The sequence below is a fragment of the Heterodontus francisci genome, chromosome 22 (genome assembly GCF_036365525.1).
Source record: "Heterodontus francisci isolate sHetFra1 chromosome 22, sHetFra1.hap1, whole genome shotgun sequence".
NCBI lineage: Eukaryota > Metazoa > Chordata > Chondrichthyes > Heterodontiformes > Heterodontidae > Heterodontus > Heterodontus francisci.
In genome coordinates, this window is record NC_090392.1 from 72,389,306 (window position 1) to 72,405,142 (window position 15,837).

The following is a 15,837-nucleotide window of genomic DNA, read 5'->3' on the forward strand; positions in this document are numbered from 1 at the left end:
ATGTGCTAGATAACATCAAGCTAATAAACCTCAGAAATCTGAGGATCAGAAAGCAGCCGCACTGCGAGCAGGAGGACTAATTTGACCCAGGTAAGAGATGCTTCTTCTGTTTCCCGAGATTTAAACAGCAGTGCATGAAAACCAGTAAAATTACAAGAAAATGTTCTTCAGTGACAGTTCAATGAAAAGCTTTTTGATATCCAATTTTGTTCAGGTCCCCAAATTGCTCTGTGGCTAAGTTACCAATGTGGCATTGAGCCACATAGACAGGGAAAATCCCTGGTCCATTACTTGGTCTGGGTTGAGTTAGTTAGTCCGTGAAAGTGGCACTACAATTGTTGTCAGCAGCCCTGGACAAGGGAGAGGAGAAACCATCTCGATCTCCCACTCATGGTGCCTATTCCTTTGAAATCTTATTGTGACTCTGTGGCTAATTGGTTGTTTTCTATACAGCCAAGGGAACTTCCTCGAAACCTGGAGGAAATGACTGACCACCTTTATATTTGCTATTAGATACAATAAGTGTGACAAATAAGTTAGCATCCGTGACACAATGTGATGCCTGAAGTGTATCGCAAACTGTTACAGATCTATAGACAGAAGGAATCAATGTTTTAGAGGCCATGTTGTGAACAAAATGGTTGAATCCTTGTAGGTAATCATAGGATCAATTTGTGATAACTGACCACATCACTCCGACTGAGGTTGTTTCATCACAAATTTGAACATCTCCAACAAGAAATTAATTAGTTTAAATTTCTGCATTTCATACAATGCAAACAAGCTAATTTCGTGTGAAAGGTCTATTAAATTTTAAGGGTTTGTTCATAAGGCAATGGTAGTGTCTCTGCAAAGAAGCTCTTGTTTCACAGTGATGCTGACGTTATAGTAAAACTGCGGAGTCATGTCCGGAGAAAAGTAGTGTGGGAGTCCCTGGAGGAGGCATTCTCATGCCAAGTGCGTTTCGAGAGCTCTTGGGCTGTAATTCTAAGGTGGTATGAACTTTGATACTGAATGTCTCCAGGAGACCTCTCTGGCTTCTTACCACTTCCTCACTTGACTCATTGTTGATTGAATATTTAGAGCTTGCAGTTACACTCTAAGTAGCTCCTAACAACTGGGGGTTCGGCACCTGCCTGTGGACAAGGAGAGACCTGTCTACCTAGGTAGGATTGCTGTCAGAACCAGGCAGCCCAAACCGATAAGCATAGATGCATCTTGATACTTGTAACTGCAGTGTTTTGCATCATTTTACTTGGGATTTAAGAAAAGGAACACAGGTTATGCATTGCCTGGAATAGTTGGAACATAAAGCTATCTCTGCCAAGATCATTGCTTCATCATCTAACTCGGGGGAAACAACATTTCAGTTTTCCGCACCGGTTCTTGTTCCAGCTTTTCTGATTGAGATTATCAAGTTAGCGCCGACTAGTTCCAAGTTGCACGCAGCTGGGTGTCCACCAGTACTGGTTTTCACAAACGACTTGGCACATCATTCTACGATGAATTTAAGCCCAGACGTAAAAGAACATAGTGCTAATCCACTAAATCACATAAACCTAATGCTGAGCGCTTTCTTAACCAGGTACTGGAGAAATATATAAAACTAATTGTATGTGCTTTTATTGAAATTACTATCACTAAGCATAAATAAATCTATTGGATTAGATATCAGTTTAAAAAATTATGTTTCTAAATATTAATTTTGGAAAATGAATGGTTCATTGCATTGTTTTTGATATTTAGAAGCCTGCTGTATGTATTCTTTTTACAACATTTCTTCTGTCATTATCTATGGCTCATATAATAGATGCTGTCATTTCATTAAAAATGGCTGTGTTTGAGAGGTTCTAATGTGCAGTGACCAAAGTTCAGTAAAATGACAAGAAATAACTTCCTGACAATTTGAGAAGGTTTGAACTGATCATACCAAAACCATTTGGGGGCAGAGTGGAAGTTTCATGAGACATGAGCATTTTTGGAAGAAGAGAAGACCAGCAGGAGTTTGAAAGATTAGCAGCTTATTCACCTCAATAGATGATGGTAGGCAGTTCTCGGGAGTGAACACCTTTCCCCAAGTATTCTCACCCAGTGTTAGCATCAAGCATCCAGGTCAGTACAGAACCGTCAACTGCACAAAATATTCTTTTACTCTGCCCCAATCTTGGGAAAAACACACTTTCCTGCGTTAGTGTGAATATTTCCACTTCTCACGCCAGCCTTTCACACGGCCGTTCTGAAGATTGCTAATTTTTGTCTGATCTGTCTTCTTCCCAACTTGTAGCAAGAGGACTAGCTAAGCGATCTATACCCATACCAATCAGTTATCAAATAGTAAACCTTGTAGAGTTATTACTGACGGGAACTGATGAACAGTCAGGTTAATAGGTTAAACTAATGATCGGACACAAGATAAAAATTATGACTAAGAAAGAAAGTCTGGTGAACTTTTTTTTCATCCATAGCCCAATAGAACTGTGGACCTTGAAACATACGATAAGTAGAAAATAGAGAGACGCTTTTGGTACGATGGGTTGCTATCTAGTAGCTGGTAGGCTGAGTTACTCAAACCTGTTCCACATAGAACCCTTCCAACCAGCAGAGAGAAAGAGCAACTTTCATGTTATCAGTCTGGGCTGGATTTTGACTCGGGTTCTACAATAAGCAGTCACATTTACTCAAACGAAGGAAATAAGTGGTCTGTAAAACTCCAAGAAGATGCAAGAACTTCTTAAAAATTAGTAATATGTTCCTGTACTTTTACCTGTTTGCATTCTCTGTAATGGTGCGATAGCAAAGGCTTAAAAGGTTAAACAGAAGAAATTTGGATTAGACGAGGCCACGCTTGGGTTTTGTGAGCCTGATCATACAAAGAAGTGAAAATTTAGAGACCGACAAATTCCACAGTTTTGATGCGCTGAGAAAGAAATATCTGAAGAATTAACATTCTGCAGAACAGAAAGCATTAAAGATTGATTATAAGAATGAGATGGCAGGGAGAATAGAAATGGGTTTGTCAACTACCCAGGATCTGGGAAAATCTTATCTTCCATCAGACTCCTATGAGTTACTCCAGTGACTTGAACAAACCAAACTATAATCTTTACTAATTATCTAATTCTATATTTACTTTGTATGTTTGGTAATGAATTGTATGGATGATAATGAGCTCTCTATTCCGTAAATTGTTGTAAATATAATGATTATATACATTTAATTCTCTAGCCTTCACAGTGGTTTGAGGACCGGACACCATCATGAAGATATTTGCAGTTACTTTGGTACTCCTTGTGGTCAAAGGTAAAAAACAAAAACTCTTCAAACTAACACAAAACACAATGAACATTGAAAAGAAAACAATACTGTAGAAAATCACAGCAATATACAATATATAACATTGACACTTTCAGTTTGTAGCTTCCATTGCCTGTGTAGTGCAGGGAGCACATGGCACGATAGATAAGAACAGATGCAATAAAGTACATTACAACACATTTCCTACATCGCTGAGCAGCAGAATGCAAACTCAATTTGTCACAGCCACCAGATGTCCCAAAGCATTTTACAGCCAATGAAGTGCTTTTTTTGAACTGCAGTCACTGAGCTACATTTCTGTGATCAAACATTTCTCCACATTTTGCACTATATATCAGCATTCGACAATCCCACCTCAGCACAGAGTGAGCCAGATGCAAACTTAAGCTACCTACAATCTACCCCCATGCATTCATCAGGATGAAGGATATTAGTGCTGGAGAATGAACATACAAACATACAAATTAGGAGCAGGAGGAGACCCCTCGAGCCTACTCCGTCATTCAACAAGACCATGGCTGATCTGATTGTAACCTCACATAGCACATTCCTTTCAGTTATCCATTGAGTTTATGATTTAAGCTGCATTGTTAACAATTAATAATTATAGTAATTAATAATAACACAGACACGATGGGCCTGAAGGCTTCCTACTGTTGTAACCATTCTTTGATTCCATTCTATGGGACTACTTCAATAGGAGGAGCAGAAGGTAAACAGAGGCCTCTCCTCAGGTACTACTTGTACAGCCATCTTAAAATGGCCTTGGTAAGATTATGGGAACAAAGGTCACCTAACATGCGACCCAGTTAGACTGGAGGTGATGTCAAATGATTGACTGCCAGAGAACACTCCGTGGGCCTAGCCTAATGCTATGACTTTGATTGACATCTCTAAGTAAAACTAACGTATTAAACTGGAAATTATTATATATCACAGATTGTTTGTTTACCAAATTAGGATTATTTTGTGAAGCTGTCCAGATTTAAAGCAAATCTCTTTAATGTGGGTCTTCAGTTTTCCTTTATGTAAGGTTATCTTCAAAATAAACTGTAGTGAGATTAATTTTTTCTCACAGCTGTGAGGGAGGGAACGCTGCCTAGTCGTTTAGATGAGACTTGAGACTGATACCCTGGCTGCTCTGGTAGTGCAAGATCCAGGACACTATCCGTAGAGGGGCTGCAAGTTTTCCCAGTGTCCTGGCCAACATTCCTCTCTGTACCATGATCATCCATGCTTCGCATTTTTGGGATCTTGCTGTGCATATGATGGCTGCTTCAAAGTAATTAGTTGCATGCGAAGCACTTTGAGATGTTTCGGTGAGGCGGACACACTTGCTTATTGTGCTTTAATGTTAGAAATATGGAGCTAGCAGTTGGGTCACAACACTTGCTCTGTGTGACCACGGGCAAGGGAGAGCAAAGGCTCCTGCTCCTCATTGATATCCAGTACCGTCAGGTGTCTATGGACATCAGGCAAGATAGACTTGTATTTAAATAAATCTTGTCACAACCACCCAAGGCATTTCACAGCCCATGAAGTGCTCTTTTGAACTGTAGTCAATGTTATAATGTGAGAAATGTGGCTGCCAATTTACACACAGCAAACTCCCACAAACTGCAATGTGATAATGACCAGATCATCTGATTTTGTAATGATGATTAAGGGAGAAATATAAGGCACCACTGAGAAGCTACCCCTGCTGCTCTTCAAAATAGTGCTGTGGGGTCTGTTACGTTAGTTTAACATCTCATCTGAAAGGCACCACCAGAGTTGCAGCCTTGATTTAAAGGCTCAAGGCCTGGAGTGGGACTTGAACCCACAGCCTTCTGACTCATAACTAAGAGTGCTATCCACTGAGCCACCGCTAGCACTAGAACTATTATTAGGCTGCAGGCACCCTTCAACCTGTACTGCAGCAAGGATCAGGTCTCCAGGGGAGGACACTGAGGGGAAAAAAATATCCAAATTAGTCATGGCATTAGGGAGGTCTTTACAAAAATCATCCATAAAAATAACCACTAAACAGGTTTTTTTTTCTACGTTCTTTCACAGGAATCCAGGGTGGTGTCATCCCCCAGGATGAATCCAAATCCAACCAATCCATGCACTGGCAGCAACCTTACTGGGACGTATTCAATATCGGGAGTGACATAGCCAGGGCTGCTTTTGGGGTCTTGGCACAGTCTGAGAAGGTCAGATCAGCTATGTAAGTATCTAATTACCAGCTATTAAAACTATCAAATGAACTAACTTCAGTGTGTAGTTCTACCTGTCTCTCCACCCTTAAGGCACTCCTGACCAAGGGCTGCCTGTCCCAATATCTCCTTATGTGGCTTGGGATATGAGTTTGTTTGATAATGCTCCTGTGAAGCAGCTTGTGACATTTTATTCTGTTAAAGGCAGTATATAAATACAAGTTGTCCTGGTTCTTGTAGTAGTAATATAAGTCAGTAATGTAAGTCGTCTTCTTCTTTGGCCTCCTTATCTTTAGAGACAATGGGTAAGCGCCTGGAGGTGGTCAGTGGTTTGTGAAGCAGCGCCTGGAGTGGCTATAAAGGCCAATTCCAGAGTGGCAGGCTCTTCCACAGGTGCAGCAGAGAAATTTGTTTGTCGGGGCTGTTACACAGTTGGCTCTCCCCTTGCGCCTCTGTCTTCTTTCCTGCCAACTACTAAGTCTCTTCGACTTGCCACACTTTAGCCCCGCCTCTATGGTTGCCCGCCAGCTCTGGCGAACGCTGGCAACTGACTCCCACGACTTGTGATCAATGTCACAGGATTTCATGTCGCGTTTGCAGACGTCTTTAAAGCGAAGACATGGACGGCCGGTGGGTCTGATACCAGTGGCGAGCTCGCTGTACAATGTGTCTTTGGGGATCCTGCCATCTTCCATGCGGCTCACATGGCCAAGCCATCTCAAGCGCCGCTGACTCAGTAGTGTGTACAAGCTGGGGATGTTGGCCGCCTCGAGGACTTCTGTGTTGGAGATACGGTCCTGCCGCCTGATGCCAAGTATTCTCCGGAGGCAGCGAAGATGGAATGAATTGAGACGTCGCTCTTGGCTGACGTACGTTGTCCAGGCCTCGCTGCCATAGAGCAAGGTACTGAGGACACAGGCCTGATACACTCGGACTTTTGTGTTCCGTGTCAGTGCGCCATTTTCTCACACTCTCTTGGCCAGTCTGGACATAGCAGTGGAAGCCTTTCCCATGTGCTTGTTGATTTCTGCATCTAGAGACAGGTTACTGGTGATAGTTGAGCCTAGGTAGGTGAACTCTTGAACCACTTCCAGAGCGTGGTCGCCAATATTGATGGATGGAGCATTTCTGACGTCCTGCCCCATGATGTTCGTTTTCTTGAGGCTGATGTTTAGGCCAAATTCATTGCAGGCAGCCGCAAACCTGTCGATGAGACTCTGCAGGCACTCTTCAGTGTGAGATGTTAAAGCAGCATCATCAGCAAAGAGGAGTTCCCTGATGAGGACTTTCCGTACTTTGGACTTCGCTCTTAGACGGGCAAGGTTGAACAACCTGCCCCCTGATCTTGTGTGGAGGAAAATTCCTTCTTCAGAGGACTTGAACGCATGTGAAAGCAGCAGGGAGAAGAAAATCCCAAAAGGTGTGGGTGCGAGAACACAGCCCTGTTTCACGCCACTCAGGATAGGAAAGGGCTCTGATGAGGAGTCACCATGTTGAATTGTGCCTTTCATATTGTCATGGAATGAGGTGATGATACTTAGTAGCTTTGGTGGACATCCAATCTTTTCCAGTAGTCTGAAGAGACCACGTCTGCTGACGAGGTCAAAGGCTTTGGTGAGATCAATGAAAGCAATGTAGAGGGGCATCTGTTGTTCACGGCATTTCTCCTGTATCTGACGAAGGGAGAACAGCATGTCAACGGTCGATCTCTCTGCACGAAAGCCACACTGTGCCTCAGGGTAGACGTGCTCGGCCAGCTTCTGGAGTCTGTTCAGCGCGACTCGAGCAAAGACTTTCCCCACTATGCAGAGCAGGGAGATTCCACGGTAGTTGTTGCAGTCACCGCGGTCACCTTTGTTTTTATAGAGGGTGATGATATTGGCATCGCGCATGTCCTGGGGTACTGCTCCCTCGTCCCAGCACAGGCATAGCAGTTCATGTAGTGCTGAGAGTATAGCAGGCTTGGCACTCTTGATTATTTCAGGGGTAATGCTGTCCTTCCCAGGGGCTTTTCCGCTGGCTAGAGAATCAATGGCATCACTGAGTTCCGATTTGGTTGGCTGTATGTCCAGCTCATCCATGACTGGTAGAGGCTGGGCTGCATTGAGGGCAGTCTCAGTGACAACATTCTCCCTGGAGTACAGTTCTAGGTAGTGCTCAACCCAGCGGTCCATTTGTTTGCGTTGGTCAGTGATTATGTCCCCTGATTTAGATTTGAGGGGGGCGATCCTCTTGATGGTTGGCCCAAGAGCTCTCTTAATGCCATCATACATTCCTCTGATGTTTCCGGTGTCTGAGGCCAGCTGAATATGACTGCATAGGTGTTGCCAGTTGTCGTTTGCGCAGCGCCTGGCTGTTCTTTGTGCAGTGCTTCTGGCTGCTTTAAGTGCTGCGGATGTTAAATCGCTGGGGGCTTTCTTGTAGTTCAACAGTGCAATGCGCTTAGCGGCTATGACAGGTTCCAGCTCTTCATTATGAGATTGAAACCAGTCTGCATTTCTCTTCGCACTTTTGCTGTAGGTGGTCAAAGCTGACTCATAGATGGCGTCTCTGATGTGGGCCCACTTGGTCTCAGCATCCCCTGTGGGAGTGTTTTGAAGGGCTGTTACAAGTGTATTTAGAAATTTTTGGAACAGCTGTGGGTGAGAAATTCTGCTCGTGTTGATGCGCGGGTGGCCCTTCTGCTTGGAATGATGCAATTTCTTTGGTCTGAGTAGTATAAGTGATATAAGGGGGGTGTACACGAGGACTGATTTCCATATCACAAGGAGCAATAGGCAGTCTCTGATTTTCCATCCATTTAAATGAATGAGATTGTGGGCCCACAGTTTCCTGACTAGGCTCCCTAAGGACACTGGGAAACCCGATCAGAAATCAGCCCTCAAGCCTGATCACAGTGTGCTCCATTACGCAAGTTCATTCAGAGTATTTAGCAACTGAAAAACCCCATTAAGTCCAATACGTCCACCCCTTTTCCATACCCAACCTTTTTGCCTCATCTCTCCGCCACTTCTCTCCCAGAAGAAAATAACCACCTCTTGTACATTTCAATCATTTTCACTGGTAGCATAAACGCTTTTTAAGTGAAAAAGCTCCAGCTGAGTTCCCTCTTATTTCTCGTTTTAACATTGCACCCCATAGTGTTTAGCTCCTTCATAAGGAACAAATTTGCCAGTTACAAGTTTGTCAATTTCCCCTCCTAATCATGCAAATTTTAATGTGGTCGTTGTTACGACCAGGTGAGAAAGGTGTCTTGGGGTCTTTTACTGTCTTCACCTGGTCTTATTGTAACAGGATTTAATTTTAAACACACTGTGTTTTGAGTTCCCCCTTTGGTGGATCCTTGTCATCACTTTCCAATTATAAGGCAAAGAAATGAGCACACCAGGTTTTCTTAGGTTTAAAGAAGAAAAGTGAAATTTATTAAACTTACTTAAACTCTAATTCGGTTAAAGCCTACAGATATACGACCTGCACACGTGATGCATACACATGCAAATAGGGACAGAAAAGAGCAGAAGAAAAATAAAGTAGAAAAATAAAGAGCGGCGCAGTGGCACTGTGGTTAGCCCCGCAGCCTCACAGCTCCAGCGACCCGGGTTCGATTCTGGGTTCTGCCTGTGTGGAGTTTGCAAGTTCTCCCTGTGACTGCGTGGGTTTCCGTCGGGAGCTCCGGAGGCTTGCAGGTTGATAGGTAAATTGGCCATTATAAATTTCCCCTAGTGTAGGTCGGTGGTAGGAGAATTGTGGGGATGCGGTAGGAATATGGGATCAATGTAGGATTAGTATAAATGGATGGTTGATGGTCGGCACAGACTCGGTGGGCCGAAGGGCCTGTTTCAGTGCTGTATCTCTAAATAAAAAATAAATAGAGAGATGCGAGGCAGTCTCTGAAGAGGATTTCTTGTTCCTGTTTGTCTGTTTCCAGCTCGCTGTAGATTGTAGACAGCTCTTATTTTTCATTGGGGCCCAGTATTCTTCTTAAACCTTGTTCACGTAGGAGACTTTTCTCTCTTTGAGTTCACGTGTCTTCAATGGGTCTTCTGTTCGGTGAGAAAGAGATGGGAGCAGACAGGAGAGAGGTTTTCTCAGTCCAGGAGCAAACAGCTTCCTGCATTTCTTTCTCTCAGCAAGTTCAAATTCAAAAAACTTCAACAGTCAATTAGTCATGTGATTAAAACTGGTCTGACCTCCTCTTCTGTGTATTGGGGAAGCAAGGACTGGGTCCCTTGTTCCAACACTGTCTGCTAGCATGCAAATGTCTTTCCAGTCAGGGGCTTGGCAATTCCTTGTGATAGGCCCTCTTTTCTTCCCAGCCATAATTTTAAGTTTTAATGTTCATGTGGTGAAATAATGTGTGCCTCCATCTTGGCAGGTGGGGCCTGCATGACATTGCCTTAAAATCAAGGATAGAAGTGCAGCTAACTCTGCTCAGAGTAACTCTCTAACAATCAGCATTATCTTTGTTGCTCACTTCACTGACCTCCAAAGAACAATAATATTCTCCCAGCCTCTCCTTATAGGTTTTCTCAGATATAAACATCAGTAGATTATTATTCTGCATTCTCTGCTATTTTGCTGGTTGTAAACTGTGGCTGAGAAATTTGGCTCCGTAGTGTTGGAGGTTTCCCAGCTGGCCAGATCGGAACACCAAACAGCTGATCCCACTGAACTGACACGTGAATTCTAAACTTAGACTGTGCAGGTCCACAGAACGCATTCTGTCAGTCACTAAAGACCAGCTATAAGAGGGAGCCCCACTGGCGTCATTTAAAGAGCCAACTATTCAACTTGCAAGAAAGCTGATTTAGACTGAGTTCTGTGATTGTAAGCTTTGTGGAAGTACTTTGGAATGTTTTTGGGAGCATTGTGATGAGTTCCTGCATCCTCACAGGGAGGGCAGAGGATGTAGTGAACTGTCCACACAAAGGCTCCGACGGATATGGGGACCGCAGTGGCAGTGCTGCTGGGTCTGCAACATGACAGGAAAATGAAGCAGAGGCTGTGGAGAGAGGAAGCTCCACGTGATGTCCTCAGCTAAGTTGGAGTCGGACTGCTCCAAGCTCCTTGGCAGTGACATAAAGTTGTCTGGCAGGCCTGCCAATGCACCCAACATCTCGTCGTGCGTCCTGATCAGTGCTCTCCTGTTTGGCACCCATTGAAATCACCAGCTGAATCCCCTGTAGCAGAACTTGTGTGTGACCTTGCCTCTGGTGAGCTGGCACATGAACTATCCTTTCCCCCTCGTATGGTTGCAGTACACTCGTGCCCAGTGACTCACTATATGCAGGTCCTGACTAACGTTCACGCTGTGCCAATGGCTGAGCTGGTGGTTGCGAGTGTCTGATCAATGGTGGGCCTCTTCATCAGTGGTGTGGGGGTTGCTGTGGCTGGGCAGGTGGCAGTTCTTGGGTGAATGAAAGCAAGAACTCAAATGGCCTCTTTCTGTGCCTTAAACTTTCTATGATTCTAAATGGGGTGAGGGAAGTGGGGTGGGTAGAAAGCAAGAGAATCGATGGTCACACCATCTGTGGCTTGTCATCATGCCAGATAGCGGGATGAGGGTGAGTTGAGAAGGGGTATAAGGCAGAAACATACCGTCATCCTCAATGCTCTCAGTGATTCAGTGATACCACTTACCATGGGCTGTGCAACTAATGATGCAGAGCACCCTGTCCTTCATAGGACTCGGGAGATGCAGGCGTCCTTGTCCCCGACTGGCAGTTATGGGCCACCTTGTCCTGCAAGAGAGAGAGAAGAATATCAGTGATTGCGTTGCACTGTGTTTGGGTGATGTACCTGCCAAAGCTGAATGTATTTAGAAGCAGTGGGAGCTGGGTATGAGGCTGGCATCATTGAAATGTGTGAGGGTGAGGTGGAATATCTGAATGTTAGGCCTGTGTCCTGAGTGCTAGAGGTTGCTGATTGGTGAGTGATGGCGGTGTGATGCATTGAGCTGCATGAGCAGTTCACAGTCTGCTGGTAGGAGGTGTCCTTTGAAGATGCATTCACTAACCTTGACCACACACATGAGCTCAGGGGACTTATTGCAGCACTGCTGCCAGGTCTTTGGGCCTAGACCCAGCAGTGACCTCCATGGCCACCTGCTCTATTTCCTTCTGAGGGTTTTCCCTGAGGGACTGCGGCTGCCTTGCAGAAACATCACCTCTCGACCTCCGCCACTAAGACTTGAACCAAGGAGCAGTCTCTTTTTTTCTGGTGCTCCATTTGTGTAGCTCCTGCTTGCAGCCAGTGTCAGTGCAGGCAGTCAGCAGCAGCTCACAGTTGCCCTTTAAGAGGGGCAGACTGCCCTTAAAAGGAGCAGGCTGGCTGCACCACCTGCTATTAGTGCACGCTGCTCAGCCTCCTGCTGAGCGCGTTGGCAGCCAGCCACCTGAGTCTCACTCAGACCAATCAGGTAAATGAGGAATCAGCACCAAGTTTGCGTGCTGCCTGCCTCAATGGGAATGGACTCAGGCGGGTCATGAATCGCAACCCGCTTGTCCAAAAACAGGTGGGGAACCAATTTTAGCTCTGTGTCCTTTTATGTATTTGCATCACTCAAGGAGTGGGAAAAGCAGAGCAATGAATCGATAATAGCATTGAATAATCAGATGGTATTGCTGCATTTAAGGGGGGCTTGCTGCATATTTGAGGGAGAAGGGAATGAAGGTTATGGGGATGGGTGGGAGGCGTCTCATGTGGAGTATAAGTACTGGCAGAGAGTTCCGAATGACTTTTTTTAGTGCTGCAGATTCTATGTAAATCTATGTAAAATATGAAAACTTTGCTACATCCTTTTCTCCCCCTCCAAAGGGCAAACCTATCAGGTGTGAATAAAGTTCTCAATGACGTTATCGAAAATTCAATGAATGATCTTGCCACATTGTCAAACCAACTCAAGTGGAATGGCGTCCCCATCACTACTCATATTTTAAACAAGACCGAACTTTGGAATGAGAAGCTAAACTCTGCTGGCCAACAAATACAAGAAGCGGTTGGCAATGAAACGTCTGTCGCCATTCACATGAAACTGATGCAGATCCAGAAAGAGATCAATCAGTACACTCAGAACCTGAGCCTCATAGCTGAACGTTTCAATCAGACATATGAAAGTGCCACTCAACAATTGGAAGAATGGAACAAGAGAGCCTCTCCTTACACTGATGCAGTCCGTACAAAAATAACTGAACAGGTTCAAGAACTGAGGAACTATCTTACACCTGTGATTCATGAGAGCAAGGAGGCATTCAAAAAATTAGAAGACCTGGTAATGAAATCAAATGAAGCACCGGTGGACACAGATGCACCTTAAGCGAATCCTTGATGGGTTCCAACACCAATGAGGTTAATTAAGGATAGAGAATATAAATTAAACTTCAAACCAATCATAATGTAACCAGCCCCCATTCTGTATTGGTATTCATAATTAATATAAACGTATTCCAGTTACTGTGGCATAAAATGGCATGAACTAAGTAGTTTTTAAAAAAAAATTAAAACCAAAATTTTTCAGTGAATGAATGGCCTCATTGACACTTCCTGGTGGCCCCCTGGATGTTTGTTTTACCTGTAATATCATAACACAGACAATCCATTCAGCCAATCTGATGATGTCATATTATTCCCCCAATCAAATTAAATCACAAAAACTATGAATCTGGAACCAATGACATATGAGTAGACTAATAACAAAATCTTAGTAACTAATAATATTAAAGCAGGATCTTACCTGTCCTTGGATTTTGTCTGTAATTGGATGTTCAAGCAGCTCGGGCTTTTGAAGTGATGCAGCAGGCAGGGGAAACATAAGAACATCAGAAATAGGAGCAGGAGTAGACGATATGGCCCATCGAACCTGCTCTGCCATTCAATGCGATCATTGGCTTCAACTCCACTTTCTTGGCCACGCCCCATATCCCTTGATTCCCTGAGAGACCAAAAATTTGTCTATCTCAGCTTTAAATAAACAATGGAGCATCCACAACCCTCTGGGGTAGAGAATCCAAAGATTCACAACCCTTTGAGTGAAGAAATTTCTCCTCATCGCAGTCCTCAATGATCGGCCTTTACCCTGAGACTGTGCCACCGTGTTGACTCATCAAACCCTTCTGTACAGAGATCAGAAAATATAGAGTACACTGGCTGCAAAGGCACAGAGGGGGAGTAGCTGAAATGCACCAGTAGTTATTGCCCCTTCTTACAGAGTGGGCAATATAAAGACACAGTCAGACAGGCAAATGGCAGCTTACAGTAGTGTCCTCTCGAGCCTGAAAGATAAAGATAACTCACTGAATGATAAACGTTTGTCCGAAATTCCCATCAGATGATAGAAATGAAAATATGTAACAACTTGAGATGCCGAGACTTTGGTAACTGCATTTATGTGTTAACATTAATAGGAATGTTGAATTCTTGCAATATCATTAAATGTCACAAATTGATTTTGAATGTGCTCAATAGCTTATATACTGTATTCATTGTATTACACTAGAATAAAAAAAGAAAGGCTTATATTTGTATAGTGTCTTACATGACATCCCAAAGCTCTTGACAGCTAATTACATACTTCTTTCAAGTGTAGTTGCTGTTGTATTGTAAGAAATGCAGCAGCCAATTTGCACACAGCAAGCTTCCACAAACAGCAATTTGATAATGAGCAGATAATCCGTTTTTGTGATGTTGATTTAGGGATAAATATTGCGCCAGGACACCAGGGATAACTAAAAACAAAATACTGCAGATGCTGGAAATCTGAAATAAAAACAGAAAGTGCTGGAAATGCACAGCAGGTCTGGCAGCATCTGTGGAGAGAGAAGCAGGTCTGTGACCTTTCATCAGAACTCTCTTCTTCGAAATAGTGCCCTTGGATCTTTAACATCCACCTGAGGGGGATGACAGGGCCTTGGTTTAATGTCTCATTGGAACGATGGCACCTCTGACAGTGCAGCACTCCCTTAGTACTAAACTGGAGCGTCAGCCTTGATTGCAGAAGTTGAACCCAGAACCAACTGACTTAGGGGTGAGAGTGCATGGTTGACACACTTACATGCAAATCCTCCAAAATTCTGCTACCTGTATCCTAATTCACACCAATTCCCGTTCATCCCCCCCACCCCTCCCCCCCCCCCACCCCCCCCTCCACCCCACCGTGCTCACTGAGCTTCATTCGCTCCCCGTCAGGGAACATGCCAATTTTAAAATTCTCGGGCCGAATTTTACCCATGAAGGCGGGAAAAAGTCGGGAATGTGTTCGGATGCTGAACCCACCTTTGGTGGGAAACTGATTAAAATCAACATTTTCACATGGGTGAGCCCTTAATTGGCTTGGAGATGGGTTCCCTGTCCAACTAAGGGCAGTGGGCAGGCTTCCAAAACTGGAGGGTGATTCAGAGGCCTTCCAGCTTCAGAGAAATACCCTGCTGCAGCACGAGGTAAATAACTGGGAGGGTGCTTCAACAAGGAGGTGCCTCTCAGCCACTTTCATAAAATCTTTAATAAAAAAAAAAATACAAAAAGCAGCCAGGCCACCACTGTGAAGGGGGCTTGGTGCTGGGGGTAGGAGGAGCCCCTCTACAGAGTGGGCTTTGGCTGTACACCCCTCTTAGCCAGGCAGGGAGGGCCTGTAGGTCTGCCAGGAGTGCTGGCACCCCAGCCTGCTGCTGGATGCCCACCTCGAGGCAGCTGAACTGCCCCCATCGCAGTGGGAAATTGGAGGCTGAGCGGAAAATCACAGTCGGCCTCCGTTACCGACCTTTAACAAAGCTCCTAGCAGCCCAATTCCCTGCCTGCCTTGGTGGGGCAGGTGGCCTTCCCGGACCTTGAAACCACGTCGGCCAAAATGACCGATGTTGGGAATGGGCTTGGGAAGCCAGCACACTGACCAGCCTTGTAATTGTCAGACCCCGTCTGCCTCTATTACCAGCGTCAGATGGGCCTGAAAATTCAACCCCTCTTTGTTTTCACATCCCTCCATGGCCTCACACCTTCCTAACACTGCAACCTTCTGCCCGACAACCTTCCACGATCCCTGCGCTTCTCCAATTTTGGCCTCTGGAGCATTGGTAATTTAAATCACTCCACCATTGGCGGCTGTGCCTTCAACTGCCTGGGCACTAAGCTCTGGAATTCCCTCCCTAAACCTCTTTGTCTCTTTCTCTCCCCTTTTTAAGATGCCACTTAAAACCAAGCTCTTTGGCCAAGCTTTTGGTCATCTGTCCACATGTTCTTATGTGGCTTGGTGTTCAATTCTGTCTAACAATGCTTCTAAAAGCACCTTGTGATGTTTTACTACATTGAAGGCACTATATAAATGCAAGTTGTT

The 15,837-nt window shown here is 44.6% G+C and overlaps 1 protein-coding gene across 1 annotated transcript; it reads left to right on the plus strand.

Moving 5' to 3' along the window:
• Positions 1-14,027, plus strand: LOC137381431 (apolipoprotein A-IV-like). Its single transcript, XM_068054017.1, has 4 exons — positions 1-90; positions 3,226-3,300; positions 5,371-5,524; positions 12,330-14,027. Exons 2-4 carry the CDS (start codon positions 3,258-3,260, stop codon positions 12,826-12,828), a joined length of 696 nt encoding a protein of 231 aa, XP_067910118.1. The 5' UTR covers positions 1-90; positions 3,226-3,257; the 3' UTR covers positions 12,829-14,027.
• Positions 14,028-15,837: the final 1,810 nt, after the last annotated feature.